The sequence below is a fragment of the Meleagris gallopavo genome, chromosome 3 (assembly GCF_905368555.1).
Source record: "Meleagris gallopavo chromosome 3, MGAL_WU_HG_1.1, whole genome shotgun sequence".
NCBI classification, from domain to species: domain Eukaryota; kingdom Metazoa; phylum Chordata; class Aves; order Galliformes; family Phasianidae; genus Meleagris; species Meleagris gallopavo.
The window spans coordinates 3653143-3670454 of NC_139406.1; the positions used below are offsets into that span (position 1 = coordinate 3653143).

The following is a 17312-nucleotide window of genomic DNA, read 5'->3' on the forward strand; positions in this document are numbered from 1 at the left end:
GAGGACCTCAGCACTCAGCTGTGGGCCTGCAGATGTGAAATATTTGGCTAAGCATTCAGACACAATGTTGTGACAGGAGCCTGCAAGGACCTGAGCTTGCTCAGGTCACCCTTCAGTCTCTGGGCTTAGGCTGGTGGCCTCGCACAGTAAGGGGCATTTAACTGATGTAACAAAAGGAAAAAAGTTAACTGCAACAAAGGTTTGGATGAAAGGCTGTGCAAGCTGATTGCTGCTCATTCTGCACAGCAGCCTTTCCAATGCACCACACCTTTCGTAAAACAGTTACATGAAACAAATGATTATCTCCAGTAGCCTCCATCCACACACATTTCTGAAATACTTTCATTCCAAACTGTTTTGAGAGGAAACATTATAAAGAATGGAAACCTGGCATTCAATCGGATGGAAACCTCTGTTTCCATTTTACAGAATAGGAAAAAAAAAAAACAAAAAACAAAAAACAAACAGAAAAAAAACACTATAGAAAGAATACCTAACATTAACTGCTAAGTAGGGAGATAAAAGATAACTTGAGGCTGGTGTCGGGGAGCACTCTGAGGCTGCATGCATATACCTGCATTTGGACAAGCTTCTGAAGGGTGGGTCAGAGCTGTGTTTGCCACATAAACATCTGGTTAGAAACTGGAGTTTGACAGACAAAAATTCTGTTTTCTTAAAAACTCACAAAATAAATACTTTTTTTTTCTTTTTCTTTTCTTTTTCTTTTCTTTTTCTTTTCTTTCCCTTTTCTTTTTCTTTTCCTTTTTTTTTTTTTTTTCTTCCCCAAAGCATGGATGAAAGGCTTCTCTGGTCAAGACACAGAGCAAATATTTACAGGTACTGGGGAGACACCATTTCCTCCCTTTAGGCTTCAAACTAGTGTCTGCCACATAATTTCATCCATTCAATGATTTTTTCTTTCCAGCCATCTGCCAAGAGGAAATAACTTTGCTGTATTGGGAGTCTGGGAATCCTAGAAAACAATCTTAAATCCATAAAATAATAGAAGTGCAGTTTTACTGAGCTGTTCAATTCTATTCTGATTTTTATTACAATGTCAACAAGAGTTTAATTTGTTTTAAAGTTTAGGTTCTTAAATCTGAGTGATATACAGTAGTTTACGGCTTGCTGGCAACAGCTACTGTGGAAAAAAAAAAAAAAGGAAAGTGCATATAAAGGCAGTTCTAAGTTTGACATTGTGAAAGCAGGGAGCAGTGCCAAGAGCAGCAAACAGCATGGCTTTCCCAATCCTGGCTGGCTTTAGGGACTGCTTGCTATTGACATCAGTCGCTATGGGATACATTTCCCTGCTCTAACAAATTTCATCTGGAGACTGTAATTAAAAAAGAAATGTCTCAAAGTGTAATTTCTTTCCCTAAAACATTTACAGATGTTAACTAGATTGCTAATGGTGTGAGATGTCTGTGGGCAGAAATCTTCCTCCTTATCTGCTGTGTCAGAGAAGATTTCTTTATTAAAACCAGTCGTGAAGGTAGTGTTTTATCTGTGTGTGTCACTGTGGGTGGGGTGGTAGTGGTAGTGGTGGTCGTTTTTTTAAGCCCCTTGCTGAACTGAAGGCTTAGGATGTGTTTTTTTCTTTATCATTTCTTCTTTTTTTTTTTTCTTCTTCTTCTTTTTTTTATTATTTGGAAGTCATTTCCAAAGTTAGCCTGATGGAAAAGTGAAGGTACTCAAAGTGGCTAGCCTAGCAGCCGTCTTTGCCTAGCAGCTAAGAATTATCCTATCTGAGCTTTGCAATTATAATAATAATAGTAGCTGTAATAATAATAATAGTAGGTGACGTAAGTTTCTTGCTCCAGTGACTTTTCATCAGTCCCTTTGGCGGGTACTTCTTCCTAAGCACTGCTAAAAGCACTTATGGGAGCACACCAGACAAAGGGGAAACCACGAGCGGGGGAACACAGGGGTGGCTGAGCAATAAGGATGCAGCTCCTTGGGAGCAAGAGGTTTCTCCAGCAGTGAAGGCAGGTGCTGCCCATGTATCAGCTGCACCCCTGTGCATGCTGTGTGCCTGCTGGGCTGCACGAGGGACCTGTCCCTTCCCAGCACCTCATAGAAAGTGATGTAGGCACACACAGCCCAGGCATGGCTGGCTGCTCAGGCCTTCCTCCTGCACTCCCCGCTTGTTTATTTATTTATTTATTTCTGTTACTGGCTTTGATTGGAGCCAGAGCCTTGGGTAAATCAGAGGAATTTCTAGATTTTTCTGAGTGCTGTGAGCTCTTGCTGTTTTCCGGTACCTACTTCCTGCCATATCTAAAATAACAGCAGCTGCATGGGCCTGATAGAGAAGTGCTCCAGGGGACAAATTCTCACAAATGGGGTGGGAAAGAAAAAAAAAAAAAAAAAAAAAAAAAAGAGAGACAGTTATTAGGGAGCTGATAACATGCACAGCCAGCATCAGATTCGTCGTTAAGAGTCGATAGTACTGTAGGCTGTGGATGTTGCTGTCAGAACAAAACAATCCCTGTAAAATGGTCATGGGAATGATAAGTCTCCATGTTTACCGGGATAACAGAGGTAGCTTTACGCCACTTGTCCTATTGTATGGAGTATCGGGCCTCGATTAGCTAATGTCTCCGAGGGCCAGATAAGCCAGGATGAATGACCTGTGCTAGAAGCTTTCATGCTTTCTCTTTGTCATGGCTATCTATGGATAGCTGCTATAGAAAGCCTTGCACACATAAAGAAAGCCCCCACATCAGAGACAAACATTACAGAAAATGGAAAACTGTTGAAATTATCCAGTTTTCCACAGAGAATGTATGGTATGGCGTTGTCATTGTTTCATGATGGACTGCAGCACAAATGAGTGCAGCAAATCAGGAGGCCTCCATACTGGCACAAATTGACCTGTTCTACAATGCACAAATCTAAAGAGGACTCCTGGCCTCAGCAACACTGTCAAAGTTTGGGCAGAACTTTTAGACCATGTGCCAGATATTGTTGTGAAACGATTCTTAGTAACTGCTTACTCCAGGATAGAAATGTCTCTTTCCTACTGGTATAAAGGGGGATAGAAACAGGTGTGGTGCATGCATCCCAAATATACCCTATATTACACCCTGTTTAGCATAGGAGCACAGCTCTCTCTGAGATCCCTTCAGTTTACGCCATGTAACCAACACAAACATTGCTTTAAATACTAGCACACCCAAATAACCAAGAAGAGCCCAGTAAGGGTTTCTGAAACCTCTGCAAGTCAGTCACGTTACACGATACAAATAGCATTTCATATTATTGTATCACTGTTCACTTTTGCATTTTAATGTAATAAAATCTTTTATAGTTGCTCTGTGAACTATAATTTGTGTATGCAACAACTTTGGGGCCCTTACATTTTGACCCAGTATTAGAATTTTCCATGTATATGTTGGTTTTTGTGTTTTTTTTTTCTTTCTACATAGGTCTTTTTAAAGAACATTCAATGATAGGTTATCTTGTCTGAAAATAGGAGTTTGATCCAAAAAGCACAGAAGAATTTCTACTGACTTAATTGTCTTTGCACTGGACCCTTACTAAACACAGGCAGACATGTGAAGTAGGTCTACAGAAATACAGGGTACAGGTCTGAAGGCCTGGCAGGAAAGAATCACACACTGCAATGCAAATGTGCCATTTTGCTGATTATCCCTTAACAATCACTTAAATCACAGAATCGTAGAACCACCAAGGTTGGAAAAGACCTCCAGGATCATCTGCCCCTACTGTCCATCTACATTAAATAACTGTTTTCATGTTGACATGAAAAAAAAAGAAAATAGATTAGTTCTCTTCTTTTTGCAGGAATTTTGAATCACATGCAATTTCTGATGTCAGGAGACCTACTTCTGAATCTCAAGAAGTACTTCTGATTTGCAAGAAGGCAGCTTTTCTGTTGTTACTTCACTGTGTTGGCTTTAATGCATGCACACACTGGTGCACTTTAATCATAGAGCCCTGCAGGTTCTAAATCATCTCTCTCAGTCTAAAAGTCTTTCTTTCACTTGCTTGAGTGCACAGTTCAACTGCCAATTTTTATTTGTTAAAATGATGTTCTGCTACATAGTTCTCCCCTTCCCTACAAGAGGCTCCTTAAAACACAATCTCTGGTTCATGTTTTGTTAGTAACAATTAGAATTACACAAAGTGGCCAAGTTTAGACACAGCAGACAACTCTTTCTAGCCTGAACTCATAAAGCCTGAATCTATTACAAACATTTTTTTACCAAAGAAACACAGTCAACGATACAAGAAAGTGACTTTGCATTTCAAATGAAATACAAAAACTTAGAAATGATGAGGTTCTGCTGAATTCTGTTTTAAAAACTGTTACGGCTATGCTACGTATATGTAGCATACATGTACATTATACGAGTATATATATATATGAGTACATTAATGGCAAACTTGTTAAGGAATTTGGGAATAGGATTAACAAACTAGGTTAGACTAGATCACAAAAAGAGATCAATCAATCATGATTTTCAGCTTTTGTGCAAGAAAGGGCAACTACAGAGAAGGTCAGAGACAGCCTCAAGAACAGCATTACAATTATTTACTGACACAAGACTGGAAAAAACAACACATAGCTTCAAGTAATGCAACTTGGACTAAAATCTTTTGGAAAAGCCCTACCTCTTCTTATTCTACAAACCAGAATTTGTTATTGGTATACCATGAAATATATGACATTCATTCATACAAATTAATTTCCTTTAGTGATTTCCACTGGCATATGAGAAAAAAATATAAGCCTGTAATGGAAAGAAAAAAGCTACACAGAAATGTCTGCTTGTACTTAAAAGTGAAGTAATCTCAAGTGAGCAGGTAGCTAGAACCATCTCTGCAGCTAGACCATTCATTCTTAAGTATTAGTTATGAAAGGTAGAAATCAGCGCAGATGCGCTGCATCTCAATGAATAAATGCTGATTTACTGTAGTCCTCTCTATCAAGAGTAACTGAAAGTTTTCCCTTGAAAATGAAAAGCTAAGATTTTCATTTGCAGGAGCAATGTGCAATTCAGATATCTTTTCCATTTTCTGAGAGCTATTCATACTCAGACAATTGAAAGAATTCTTGCAATCATTTAAGGTGTGGGGTTTTTTACTTGTTGAGGTGCTTCTCCTCAGTAAGAGCTTTTCATACAACATTTAATGTCTTTGAATAATTTTCTGAACACTGATAATTCAGAAAAGAGGCACAGGAAGGCAGTGACCAACACTGTTCAGGGAACAGTGCACCACAGAAAGCATGAGACAGCCTCATTTGAAGTCATGTTAATCTGTCAGCTGCTCCCTGAAACCAGCTCTCAACTGACAGCACAAAAATCACATTGATGATCGTTGCAGAAATCCGGATTTCTTTACCAGGGACGCCATAGATTTTGCCACTGAAACATGTGTATTGCTGGTGATGTCTACCTAACTGACTAGAAATTAAGGTCACAGCTCCCAGGATTAGATAAAGACAGTCTTGTCCCTACCACTTTCCTGACTAAAATACAAGAGAGTAAGTTTCTGTTTCAAATTTCAAAAGCAGACTTTTTTTTTTTTTTTTCTTCTGAATATTCATTTAACAACCAAAGAAATGGTCCATCCATTCGAAGTTTTCTTAAAGGGGAATCTTGCAGCTTTATCAAAAGTCCATTTACTTGTCATACTCTATCATAATAAAATGTGTCCGACTACCTAGTCTGTTTTACACGGGCAGGCCCTGTTGCAGTAAACTAGATCACAAGGACAAAAGGTGCATTTTGCAGCAGCCAGCAGGATGGAGACCTCAGACACTAGACCTTAATAATCAACAGAAAACTTCTGGATCAACACTTGGTTACTGCTCTGTTTAAAATGGCGATGCTCCCCATAATGAAACCCAATGGTAGGGATGAGATGAGAGAGGAATTTTCTCTTTTAGTTGAGTAGATTATTGTTATTTTTTTTAAGCATATGAGTGATTTTGGTCTGGAAACACAATTTTTTGATGAGATGCCATTCAGTCCAGGTGTTTTTCCCAAGTTAATATTAAATATAGCTCTGGAAAATTCAGCAGATGTTTCAATTTTTTTCTAGATCCAAACTTTAATTTTTTATTTTTTGCTACTACTTTTTCTTTATTGAAGTAGTTGACTCTAATTGATTCTTTAATGTGGTAATTCATAATGTGTTTTGAATCTCCTGTTAATTTACTTGCAACTTTGCTATTATTTCCTGTGATTTAACACATCCTGTTTTAGAATGTCCATCAAAGTTGATGGAAAATTTTTTCATGGCATTTGGATCACATCCTGACTGTAATTTTAATGCCATCTTTCTAAAGTTCCAAAGTAAGGGGATTTCCTGTTTTATTCTTCAATCATATAACCTTGAAAACGAACTTTTAACAATCCTTCCCTGCCTTGTCAAAGGCCAATCACTTCTAGCAATATTATTTTCTCTACATAATTTCTATTGGGGAAGAGACAATGAAAAATTCTTTCTCAAATTTTTTTCTGATTTTTTCAAGAACGCCCTGTTATATTGTAAAGAAGTTTTAATATAAAAGATTCTCACCAAGTTTAGGTGGTGTGACTGTATTACTCAAAGAGTACTCACCATCCCCTTATTTTTTAACATATTTTTGAGGATCTGTGGGCTTCCTGCAGGACCTCTCTCCATTCAATGGTAATTCTGAAGCTGTCTCCCTGGCAATAAAGCACAGAGATAACTCCCATGGAAATGCCCCAATGGAGCTGCCCCTATGCAGTGCAGTAGCCTCACTGCAGATCAGTATCGACATCAGACTGCTGCTTCATGAATGTTTTTTTTTAGGTCTCATTTAACCTGCTTAAGGTTAATGCTTATTTCATCATCTCCTTTCATTTTTCTCTACTGTTAAATTATTTTGGGGCAAAATGGAGCATTCTTTAAATATACTTCCATATGGCTATTACTACTCATTTCTACTATTTCAGTTTTAGACAAACTTTTCTCACACCCACACTCACCATTTCTCCTCTTCTTCCAAAATCCATCTTTTCTCTTTTTTTTTTTCCTTGAATGAGCATGCTGTATTCAACTTTCCTCTCACTTCTCTTTTTCTCAAGCCTTCTTTTGTTCTAGTTATGTCACCAAGTAGTTTCGCAGACAGACTTTACGTCTGAAACTTTCAAATATGTGCTAACCTTTTCACAGCGTCATGAGAAAGCTTCCCTTTTTTGTGTGTGTTCCCCACGTAAATGTATATACATTGCCTTTGTTGCAAAAGATGCTTTCACATTACCGTGTCCTTCCAAAACCTTATTCCTCAACATCATCACAGCTGGTTCATCATTAGTACTTTAGTTTACCACATTTGAGACTCTGAATACCATGAACCCAAAGACATACCATTATAAGGGGAAGCTGCCTGGACAAGTTGTTAAGGCTTATGCAGATGCACTGAGGTGAAAGCCCTCAAGCAACTAGCTGAGTCCAAGTGCAGCCTGGAATGTGGTGGAACACAGCTAGGACTGGAAAAAAAGCCAACTAGGAGACAGGAGCTCATCCTGATCAGTTGCTTCAGTTTACAAAAAGAATAGCTGAATAACAAACATTTAAATGCCTGAAAATCATTCATCAACAGTGACAACTACAGCTCAGAAGCTTGCAACAGCATGGAGCCAGATTTCAGAGCTGCAGAGGGCAACTCAGTTCAGAAACTGAGCACAATGGAAGTCCCACAGAATGGGCTTCTCCTCTTGACCTCATGTTCCTAAGAAGTCTTACTTAATAGACACCTGTATGAGTGTCTCTCAGCCAACTCTTATGGACTCTCAGCCAATGCACCTTAAAGTAGAATTAGTATACTACGTGTTATATCACACTACTTACGCATGCAGGTTGCTCCAAAAGTAATTTCTCCTATTTATTTCCATGGAAACTACAACAGATATAGGAAGCACAATAACACTATTTGATAGAGCAAACTCTCACCTACAAAACACTTTTTCAACATAGTCATCACCATTAGCTATGCATTTTCACCACAGCCTGCATGCTGCACTCATAAAAAACGTGCACCTGCAGAGGTGACCCACTGTAGCTGTCACCACTGCTGAAATGCACCACCCCCATCTCACTGTGCTCATGTCTTCTGTTTGGTCTGCATAAACATTCAGCAGGCGTTGATGAGTGTCCACGGTGCAATTTTTTCCAGGTGGAGGAATTCAGTGACATACTTCAGGCTTCATACACACTTCCATGTCAGACGCCATTTTGTCTGACTGCCCCTCTGCTGTTGTCTGTCACACAGCAACAAACTGTAATGAAATACTGGCAGGAAGGCTCAACCTCTCCTACCATACCACCACCATCTGCCTTTAACACTGTGGGTCAACCTAATAAAATAGCAGGCATTACTTTCAGAGAAGCTCGTTGTATATATGCACACATACATACATTATGTGTTTGTTTATGGATTTGCATATACAGGATAGGCATGAAGTTTAAATATGTTGCATTTTCGCATTTTTGGAGGCTTCACTCATGACCCCAAAAGGCTTTTTTTCTATTTCTTAAGTAGTTTGCACAAGAATTTATTCACAAGATGGCAATGTAATACATATTTTCCCTGAAGCACTAGAAAAAGAGCTGACTGCTGCTCCCAGCGTATGAAAATTGGTTAGTTATATCTATTCTAATATCTATCCTGGAACCACAAAGATATCACAACAGGTATGAAATGGAATAAATCTTTAGCCTTAGCTCCCACAGAAGGCTAACATCAAGAAAAATCTGGACAGCAAAGACATGAAGAGTAAATTCCCACATGAACGCAGAAGGCTAAAACTAAGTAGAAGAAAATAACATTTGGGCAAAGGCAAGATGAGAGGAATGTTCTTCTACAAACATGATGCTTGGAAACACAAGTCATAACTACATAAAGATGAAAGAATTTAATCCACTAAATGTGGACTTTAACGGCCTGTATAATTGCTTCCCAAGATCATTCAAATGCACATATTCTTGTGCTTAGGGCCAATACAGTCGAGGATTTTTTATGTACTTTCAGGACCATCTCACTTCCTGATACTTGTCTTGTAGTAGACTTGAAAGTATGGAAAATGCAGAAGGCCAACCAACCAAGCCAAGAACAGGGCTGGGCCAGTTTTCTGGTTTGCAGACAAACCCAACCAAACTGATTAACAAGTAATAAGTCCGCAGTTTCCTTATTTCTTACTTACCAATAGTTTCTGAATATTTTCAATGTTTAAACTTCACAGGCCTTTTCAGTTACAGAGGAGGAGGAGGGGGACGTTTTGAGGGTCTGTTTTTTTCCATAAGCTTCCTCCCAGTCCAGTGATAAGCCTGATGTGGAAAGCACGTTCCCTCTTTGGTTGCAATCGACACTAGCCCCTCAGAGAGGAAAAAAGATCAGGAGCCAGGTTATCAAACAGCCCATTCTTGACAGTGATGGTCAAGCTATGTGCCCACAGTTGTCCAGCAGATGCAGATGACACAACTGACCATGCTGCACATGAATCTCCTAGAAAAATTTCCTTCTCTGCATGTCTATCTGCGACCAGATTGCAATGAATACAGCTATTATGCATTTTAACTACCAGCCATATGCCTGGTCCTGTTCCCAATAAACCCAAAGGGAACAGTGTTATTGACTTAAGTGGGAGCAGAGGCAGGCCCTCTGCCACTCTGCAGTCTAGCAACATTACAGCTTGCTAACACACAGCCAAGAGCACTGTACGTGAAGTCAGTGAGTTTGCTCATGAGAGCACTTCCTCTGACACGTATATGTTTTCTGGGCTAAGTAAGAGAGTTGCTTCAGCCCAAGTCTTCTATTTGCAGCAGAGGTCTCTATGATACTCTCCATGTAGAAGAGGGATTTTATAAAGCAACTTCCTCAGCATTGTTTTGCCAGGAGGGATTCAGGACATGAGAGCACGGAGGCCATCCATGAGCCACACAGCCACACCTGGCCAGCTAACACTGCACAGCTCAGCAGAACTGTTTCAAACAAACAACATATTCCTAAAATGAATTGCATTGGAACAAAGCTTTCTCAAGAAGCTTGTGCTTCTGCAAGCCACATATTTTCCTTGGCGCTCCTCCAGGCTTAAAAGCAGATGTAAATGTTACAGAGGCTCAGATACAGCAACTTCTTCTCCCCTGATCGCCAAGGAAAACTTGCAGAAAATAACCCACGAAACCTTTACCATTTGAAACAGCAATGCCAACAGCCATTACGATTGAAATAGGAGAATGGAACAGACATGGAAGTGGGGGGCAGTTTTTTCCCCAGTTAATTACACTGTGACTACAAGTGTGAAGTTGGCATTCATTAAACAGAGGCAGTGTAATGCTTCATGACCTGTACAGTGAACAATATGAAACACGTGATGTGAAGGCATGCATGCAGATGCACATCAAACAGAGGCTGGCTGAACTCTGAGCACCAGAAATCCTCTGGGGTATCAAAACAATGCAAAGCATGACCTAGTGATTTCTACAGCTTTCCTATCACTTTACCACCTCTTGGTCCCAACTTCTGTGCCTCCTTAAGTGTCTACAATCACTGAATGAAGGTGGAGGCACTCAGGACTTCCCTGCAGAAGCTAGATCTGTCTTGAAAGCTCAAGAATCAAGGGCCTGCCTGGGTATCTAAGCGCTGGTGATAGAAGAAAAAGTTCATTGGTAGATTGCATAGGTACTGCAATTAGAGGCAGTCAGATCTGCTCTGAGAGTCTTCCAGGACTGGATGTGACACCTAGTCTGATCACCAGCTCCTTTGGGGACTTCCTTTTGGCGAGCCTCTAGGGAGACTCAATTCACTTAAACTCGCTGAGGGCAGCGAAACTTCCTTCCTAGTCCAGGAGTGTGGTGTGGTTTTGTGTAACAGGACACCCCTCAAATTCAGACTCACAAGTCCACCAGCGATCTGACACTAACAAATTACTTCAGTCCTCCCTTACTCATCGTGCACAACCGAAGTCCCGAATGTTAACAACTCAGCATGTTTTATCACAGTAGCATGTACACTTTCAATCATCATTAGAAGTGAGGAGGGTCTTGGGGCAGGCAGCAGGCCAGATTAAGTAAAACTTTCCATGAGGACAGCTATTTGTTTTTTCCCAAAACTGCTACTCTAGGCCAAGAAGGAGGGAAAAGCTCACGCAAGCCAGACTGAAGTGTAGACAGTGTTACTGGACTTTGCAGACTACCTGCATGTTGCTCTAATGACATCTGGACTACTGAAAATCACAGAGTGCACTCAGGAGTTTTCAAAAGCATAACTGTGGCAGCAGCAGACTAAACTTAATGCCTTAAGAGCCAATCACTTTAATCATGACGCTGAGATGTATGAAAAAGGATACATTTCAGCAAAAGAATAATTCTGTCTGCTATAGTTCCTGTTCAAATAAACTATATCACCAAACCACGTGCATTTGAAGAATACAGAGGAATAATAAGAAAAAGAAAAAAAAGAACATATGGTCTAGGGGCAAAAAAATTTCATATATACAGTATAGGAGATATATGGACTTGTCAGACATCTAACAGTTCAACACTCTGTAAGCAATTCATGGGAATGACATTAGCAATAGCTCATATTACGTCCAGGAGTTACAGCTTTTACTGCAAAAGTTATTTTTAAAAGAGTCATGTTTAAAATGAAATGACTGGCAGGGCTGCAGCTTTCAGTAACACTTTACCTGTGGTTTTGCCACTTTTACATACTTATTGGGGGCTTAATGCTCCCAATTTACCTTTTCAGAGTAAAATAAAAGTTGCAATGAGTGCATTCATTGGCACGGCACTATAAAACTCACAGCTGTGCAAAGACAATCACAAGAACAAAAGCCTCCTTGTTTTAAAAAAGATGATGATATGGTTTTTTTGATACTTTCTGTTAGCCGTGTATATAAACATCAGATATCTTCGTTTATGGTTATGTATATTCATCTACCTACATGAAGATTTATAGTTCAGATCAAGTGAAGATCAGGATAGCGACTTTTATAAATGTGTCTGTGTGGAGTGGAGGAGGCTGACTTAATATACAAAACTTCAGACAAGCAATCTGTCTTTCAGATATTGTTATTCCAGCTCTGGCATTTACATGGGACCTGGGGCATTCTGGAAAAGAGTTTTTTAAACTGAGGGTGAAATTCTGGTCCCACTACAGTCAGTGGAAGCTTGCTGCTGCCTTCAAATGGCTGGGACTTCATCTCAAAATTGGGTAGAAGTTGAAGAAGCCAAGGCCTTCTTCAGCTTCTTAACTCAAATGTCCCTTTATTAAAAAATCCTCCAGGTCGCTGTTTCACTTTTCATTAAAAATTGCTTTTGTAAAGTTTTATGCATTCATATAGCAAGTTCAGATCAAAGCACGGACCCAGATATCTGCTGAGAACATAAATAATACACCTTTTTCCTGTTGGTACCAATGTGTTTCCCACTAGCTTTTTAGAAATACTTCATTTTCATCTGTAATGAAAACTAATTTCTTTGATGTTTCTAATGGCAGGAAATAATTTCACAATTGATTATCATTCTGCTGCAGGTAAAAATGCCATAGCTTTTGGGAGTGCCAGTTACAACCCAAAAAATGTTTCTTGGCATTAACAAACCTAATTGAACTCTCCATCCTGGTGAAATAAAAAGATTTGGAGATTCTGTGTTACACCCAGACTACACTTGATCCAGGAAAGGGAAATGGGGATAAGGTAGATGATTTCAAGTCACCTTTAGCATCCCCTGTTGTGAGCCTGGCTGGTCCCCAAGCTGCCTGAACATCCTGAAAGCTTGTGAACATAGCTCCATCACTTTTGGCTTGGAATTTCTCTGACCACTAAGAAAAGTAATCAAAATTTGAAAAAATTCTTTGAGTTTCCCCAGACAACAGAAAAGGAGTAGGATTATTTCAAAAACAGACTGTCACAGCTTTTGACTCAGGTCCCTGTTAGAGGGCTAGTGAGAGGAGCTACTCAAAAGTGAGATACAAATTAAGGTAAATTTTCACATCCCCTTGAGATAATGATTGGTTCCAGGGACTAGGGAGAGTTCTCATCAGCTCACACTTTCCTCAAACTGGCTCTCTCTTTTGGCAATGTCAATTCTGCTTTATCCCTCCAAAGGCTGTACAGCACTTTAGACTCATTGACCCCCCCCAGAATGTTTACTCTTAAAAGCAATTATCTGCATGTATCTGTACTGAAGATGTCCTACAGGTAGACAAATCAGACTGCTTGTCTGCCTAAGGATTTTCCATGGGGTGTACCACCCTACACATCCAGCACTGCTCCCAGGTTAGATCTGTAAGGGGAAAATCATGTAATCTTTGCTGTCTAGAGCAAGGACAACATAGGCACATGGAGACAGTGTTAGCACTGGAGTGGTCTGCCAGGGTGCCGCAGCATGCTGCAGGCTGCTGCAAGAACTCCTGGCAAGGAGGACAGGAGACATCTCTTCTATTGCAAAGAACCAGAAGAGGAACAGCACGAGGCATAAATGTCACATTTCAGCTCCTTCATCAGACCATGCTTTTAAACAGCACATCAAATCTTGCTGTGAAAGCAGCAGCAGGAGTCAGCCATAATCTTTGTTTGGAGGTTGAACTCATAATTATTTGAAATGAGTGCTGGTATACAAGCCAGATAGTTTTCAATATCAAGAGCATAGCCATAATATATCAGGTATCACTTTATGGGGTGAGTCTGAAATACGTTATACGTTTTGAATCATATATGCACATATTGAAATGGACAGTGCATTTAATGAGTAACCCAGGTGGCTACTGTAGGTTTTGATTTAAAACAAGATTGCCAAGACCAAAGCTTACTTGCCAAAATGGAAATCTCTTTGGGTGCTCCCTTTATATCAGTTCAGCTGCCCACCATTACAGAAGCAGAGAAGTGTTATGTACAGGATATATATTATATATACTCACTGACTGTTTTTTTCCATCTTTACACTCCAGTATAGATGGTCTATATTTGGAGTTACTCCAGACCACAAAGAATGAGTATTGCTTTGATCCCATAAACTGAAACCAAAAAATTTCAGTTTATACCTGTTCCAAGATTGCTACATATATATTAGTTACATAAATTAAACCTCTCCAGATTTTTTTTTTCTAGGAAAACAAAGCAACCAAAACTTTACCAAATATCATCTGGCATAGCCAGTTAGATATTTCATTTGTCCAGTAGTCCCATAAGTATGTCAGACATCTGTATCTCACACTTTTCGTAAGTACTTTCAAGTAAAACTGGAGGTATTAAGTAGTTACAAGACACTACGAATATTTATTTATTTATGGAATTAAGCTTTGCAAATTTAATTTTTAGTGTCACCTCAACACTGCATTACTTTTAATCTACCTTAAGGATGAGGGAAAGAGTTGATATATTTAGAGTAATATGGAAGGAAAGCAGTGAAGTGAAGCATCTGACATCACTCTAGCTCTCGTAGTGACATCAGGTACAAATATTTAGAAAAACTGAAAGTAATTTAAATTATGCTATATAATTTAAAGATGGATACAACTGAATAATCAACAGTGGTGATGCTTTAAAAAAGAAAATCAGGCACATGTAAAATCCATTCTCCCTCTGAACAGTGCCTTATTCCACAATTAGTACCAGAGGTACTGATCAGACAGCCCCAGGCTCAAAGGCACTGCACACATGGGGTACATATCTCACTGAACATCAACTACTGGGACACCAACTGCAATCATATAAGTTTCTAGGCAGTCCCCACAGTGGCCAAACTGTCCTTTGAGACTGTGTCAGGAAGGCAAGACATCAGCCTTTCATAAGTAGGGGGTGAGCATGATATGGGGATTTTTTTGCTGAGACAGGATGAGCCGATTAGATATTTGCTGGGGAAGATAAAATGACATCAGATGTGGCTGCAAGGCACTCTAGACTATGGGTGTCTGCCACCCAGTGTGGCCCTACTGCAAAAGGCTTCCTGCACGTCTGATGGGCTGGACCCATCCAATGCAGTTCAGTGAGCTGATCCAATGGAAAACTGTGTAGATTTTGCTATTCTTGTAGAGATAATTTTCTATTAGCCTGTTCTGCTGCTACACAATTAATTGATATTACTCAAGGGAAGCAGCAAGAGCATGTGGCCTAGATGGACTGATGCAACCCTTTCCAGGGAGAGCCTATAAGTTAATCAGATTAATTGTAATGTGAAAACATTATCTGCACAGGTTGTTCTTAGGTTGCTTCCATGAATGCATAGATGTAAACTGGCTTTGAGCCTGACATACAGTTTTGTGCTTCTGTGCTGTGTCTGAGGTATGTCAGTGTCCTGACCAGCACATATCCCACAAGATGTGGTTCCAACCTCCAGCTCCTCTGCTGCACAGTTCCTTTCTCAGACCCAACATACAGATGAACAAGAAGACAGTAGTACTCTTTTCCTGACATCATCAAAGGCAAGGCACAGAGCGGATGGCCTTTTCTTTAGGCAGTGAGACAGACGAGTAACAGTAAGCTCATGTGGACAAGGCTGCATCAGTCTGTGACAGACCTAAACATCAGCTTAGTCACAGAAAAGGTAGGTCCTCTAGCTACCATTTCTGATTACCCATCGAGAGAACTGCTATTGCTTAAGTTTTTGAAAAAACATACATTATTCTATCTTCTGTTATATATCGTTGCCCTGTTACATCTACATATTATTTTCTTGGCTTATAGCTCTTGTGGTCGGCCATGGAATGATTTTGATAACCTGATGGATACCAAAGGGAAATATATCCGAATTTGGTGAGCTGAATAGATCCTCAAAGTCAACTTTAAGTATCAGTGCAGATGTACATGGTGGTTTCTACAATTACTTCTGTCTGTCTGTCAAATGACTGGTATGCATGTGTGTCCAGAAGAGAGAATGGAACAGAAATGGGTAAGGACTAAGCCGTTTCTGCTTTGTCAGAGAGAATGAACGTTGCTAAAAAAAATTAAAACTTCTGTTCCAAAGCTGTTCTGCAGTAAAGCTCCTGTGTTCCTTCAGGAGAGAGCTGAAGTAGATACGATTGATAAGCTCTGCTTTCCACATCTGAGCTGCAGTCCAGTTCCTCCAGCAGAGATGAGACAAAGGTGGACTTGGTAATGCTGTCACAGAAGTGCTTGCTGGATTGTGGAGAGGTAAAGCAGAAAGACTATCCATTCTTTGTGCTTTTCTAGAAAGACAGCTATAGACTAGCCTTATAGAAATAACTTCCAGTTTCAAAACCAAAATCCAGGCACGATTTTCTGTTCTGGTTTGTGTACACTTCTTGTTTGGTTTGTTGAAAATTTTACTCTTCACAGTGCAGATATGTGGTGAAAAATGTACAGTATATGAAGATAACATTGTGTCAAATAATGTGTTGTGCAACTGAACTCCTAATTAGGGAAATTCCTCAGACCTGTCTATCATGTAATCAATAACAACTTCTGCTGCTAAAAATGATTTTCCTTTTGAAAATCAAAAGACTGCTCCTAAAGCTCCAAAACATTCATTTATAATCCTAATTCGGTGAGTATCATGCTGTTTAAAATAAAAATTGTGTTTTTTTTGTTTTTTTTTTCTTTAAATTCTCCCTGAAAGACAGTTGCATTCAGAGGTTCCTTGGAACTAATTGGTTTCAATGCAGCCATTTCAAAAGCATTTCTTTTTCAAATAGCATGGCATGGCATGTTATATAAAGTTATACGGCTATTGGAAGGGAACTCACATACTGCATTAAGGTGAGGGTTCAGAATACTTCTGGGATACTTAGCAGCATGTGCTAAATCACAGTTCAGTGAGGTCACATAATCAAATTCCAGATTACCCCTTTTATTATGCTCAGCTAATAAATCTTCGGAAGCTGGAGTCTGACAAGTTCATCGCAGCATTTTAATATTTCAGTGGTGCATGTAGAATATATATGCATAGAAAATCTTACAAAAAAAAAAAAAAAGAAAAAAGCAGCAAGTCCTCAATAAGAATAAGAATGGAAGAAAAAGAAGTAATATCAGATGCCACCAGACTGAAAAGTTACGCTGAAAGATGTGTCACTATTTTTAATTTAAATTTTCACAACTGAAAGAGAGCAGTTTATCATTTAGTTCCAGTGAGAAGATTTGTGTATCAGAAATTTTACTTCATTATGGACAGAACAATGTTAAATATGTTTTCACTGCAGTTTCATGAGTCACTGACATAGGCATAAGCCAAGACCATACAGTTAAGATTATTGCAGTGTAGCTGTTGGTCATGCAGCCAGCTCTATGGTAACTGATAGCATTAAAGGCTTAGATAATATGGTTTCATTATTGCAAGTGAAACTGAGAACCTTT

The 17312-nt window shown here is 39.5% G+C and overlaps 1 protein-coding gene across 7 annotated transcripts in view; it reads right to left on the bottom strand.

Annotated features, from left to right (window-relative positions):
• The window catches only part of NFATC1 (nuclear factor of activated T cells 1), a 114926-nt gene that overhangs the window by 13260 nt on the left and 84354 nt on the right, over window positions 1–17312 (bottom strand). For 4 of the 7 annotated variants that reach the window (XM_085220087.1, XM_085220083.1, XM_085220088.1 and 1 more), the window contains one exon: window positions 9204–9375. The exons of the other annotated variants lie outside the window; for them this stretch is intronic. In XM_085220087.1, coding sequence (XP_085076213.1) covers window positions 9230–9375 — 146 coding nt within the window. In that variant the 3' untranslated portion in view covers window positions 9204–9229. The remainder of the gene's footprint in view (window positions 1–9203; window positions 9376–17312) is intronic. 7 annotated transcript variants of the gene reach the window in all.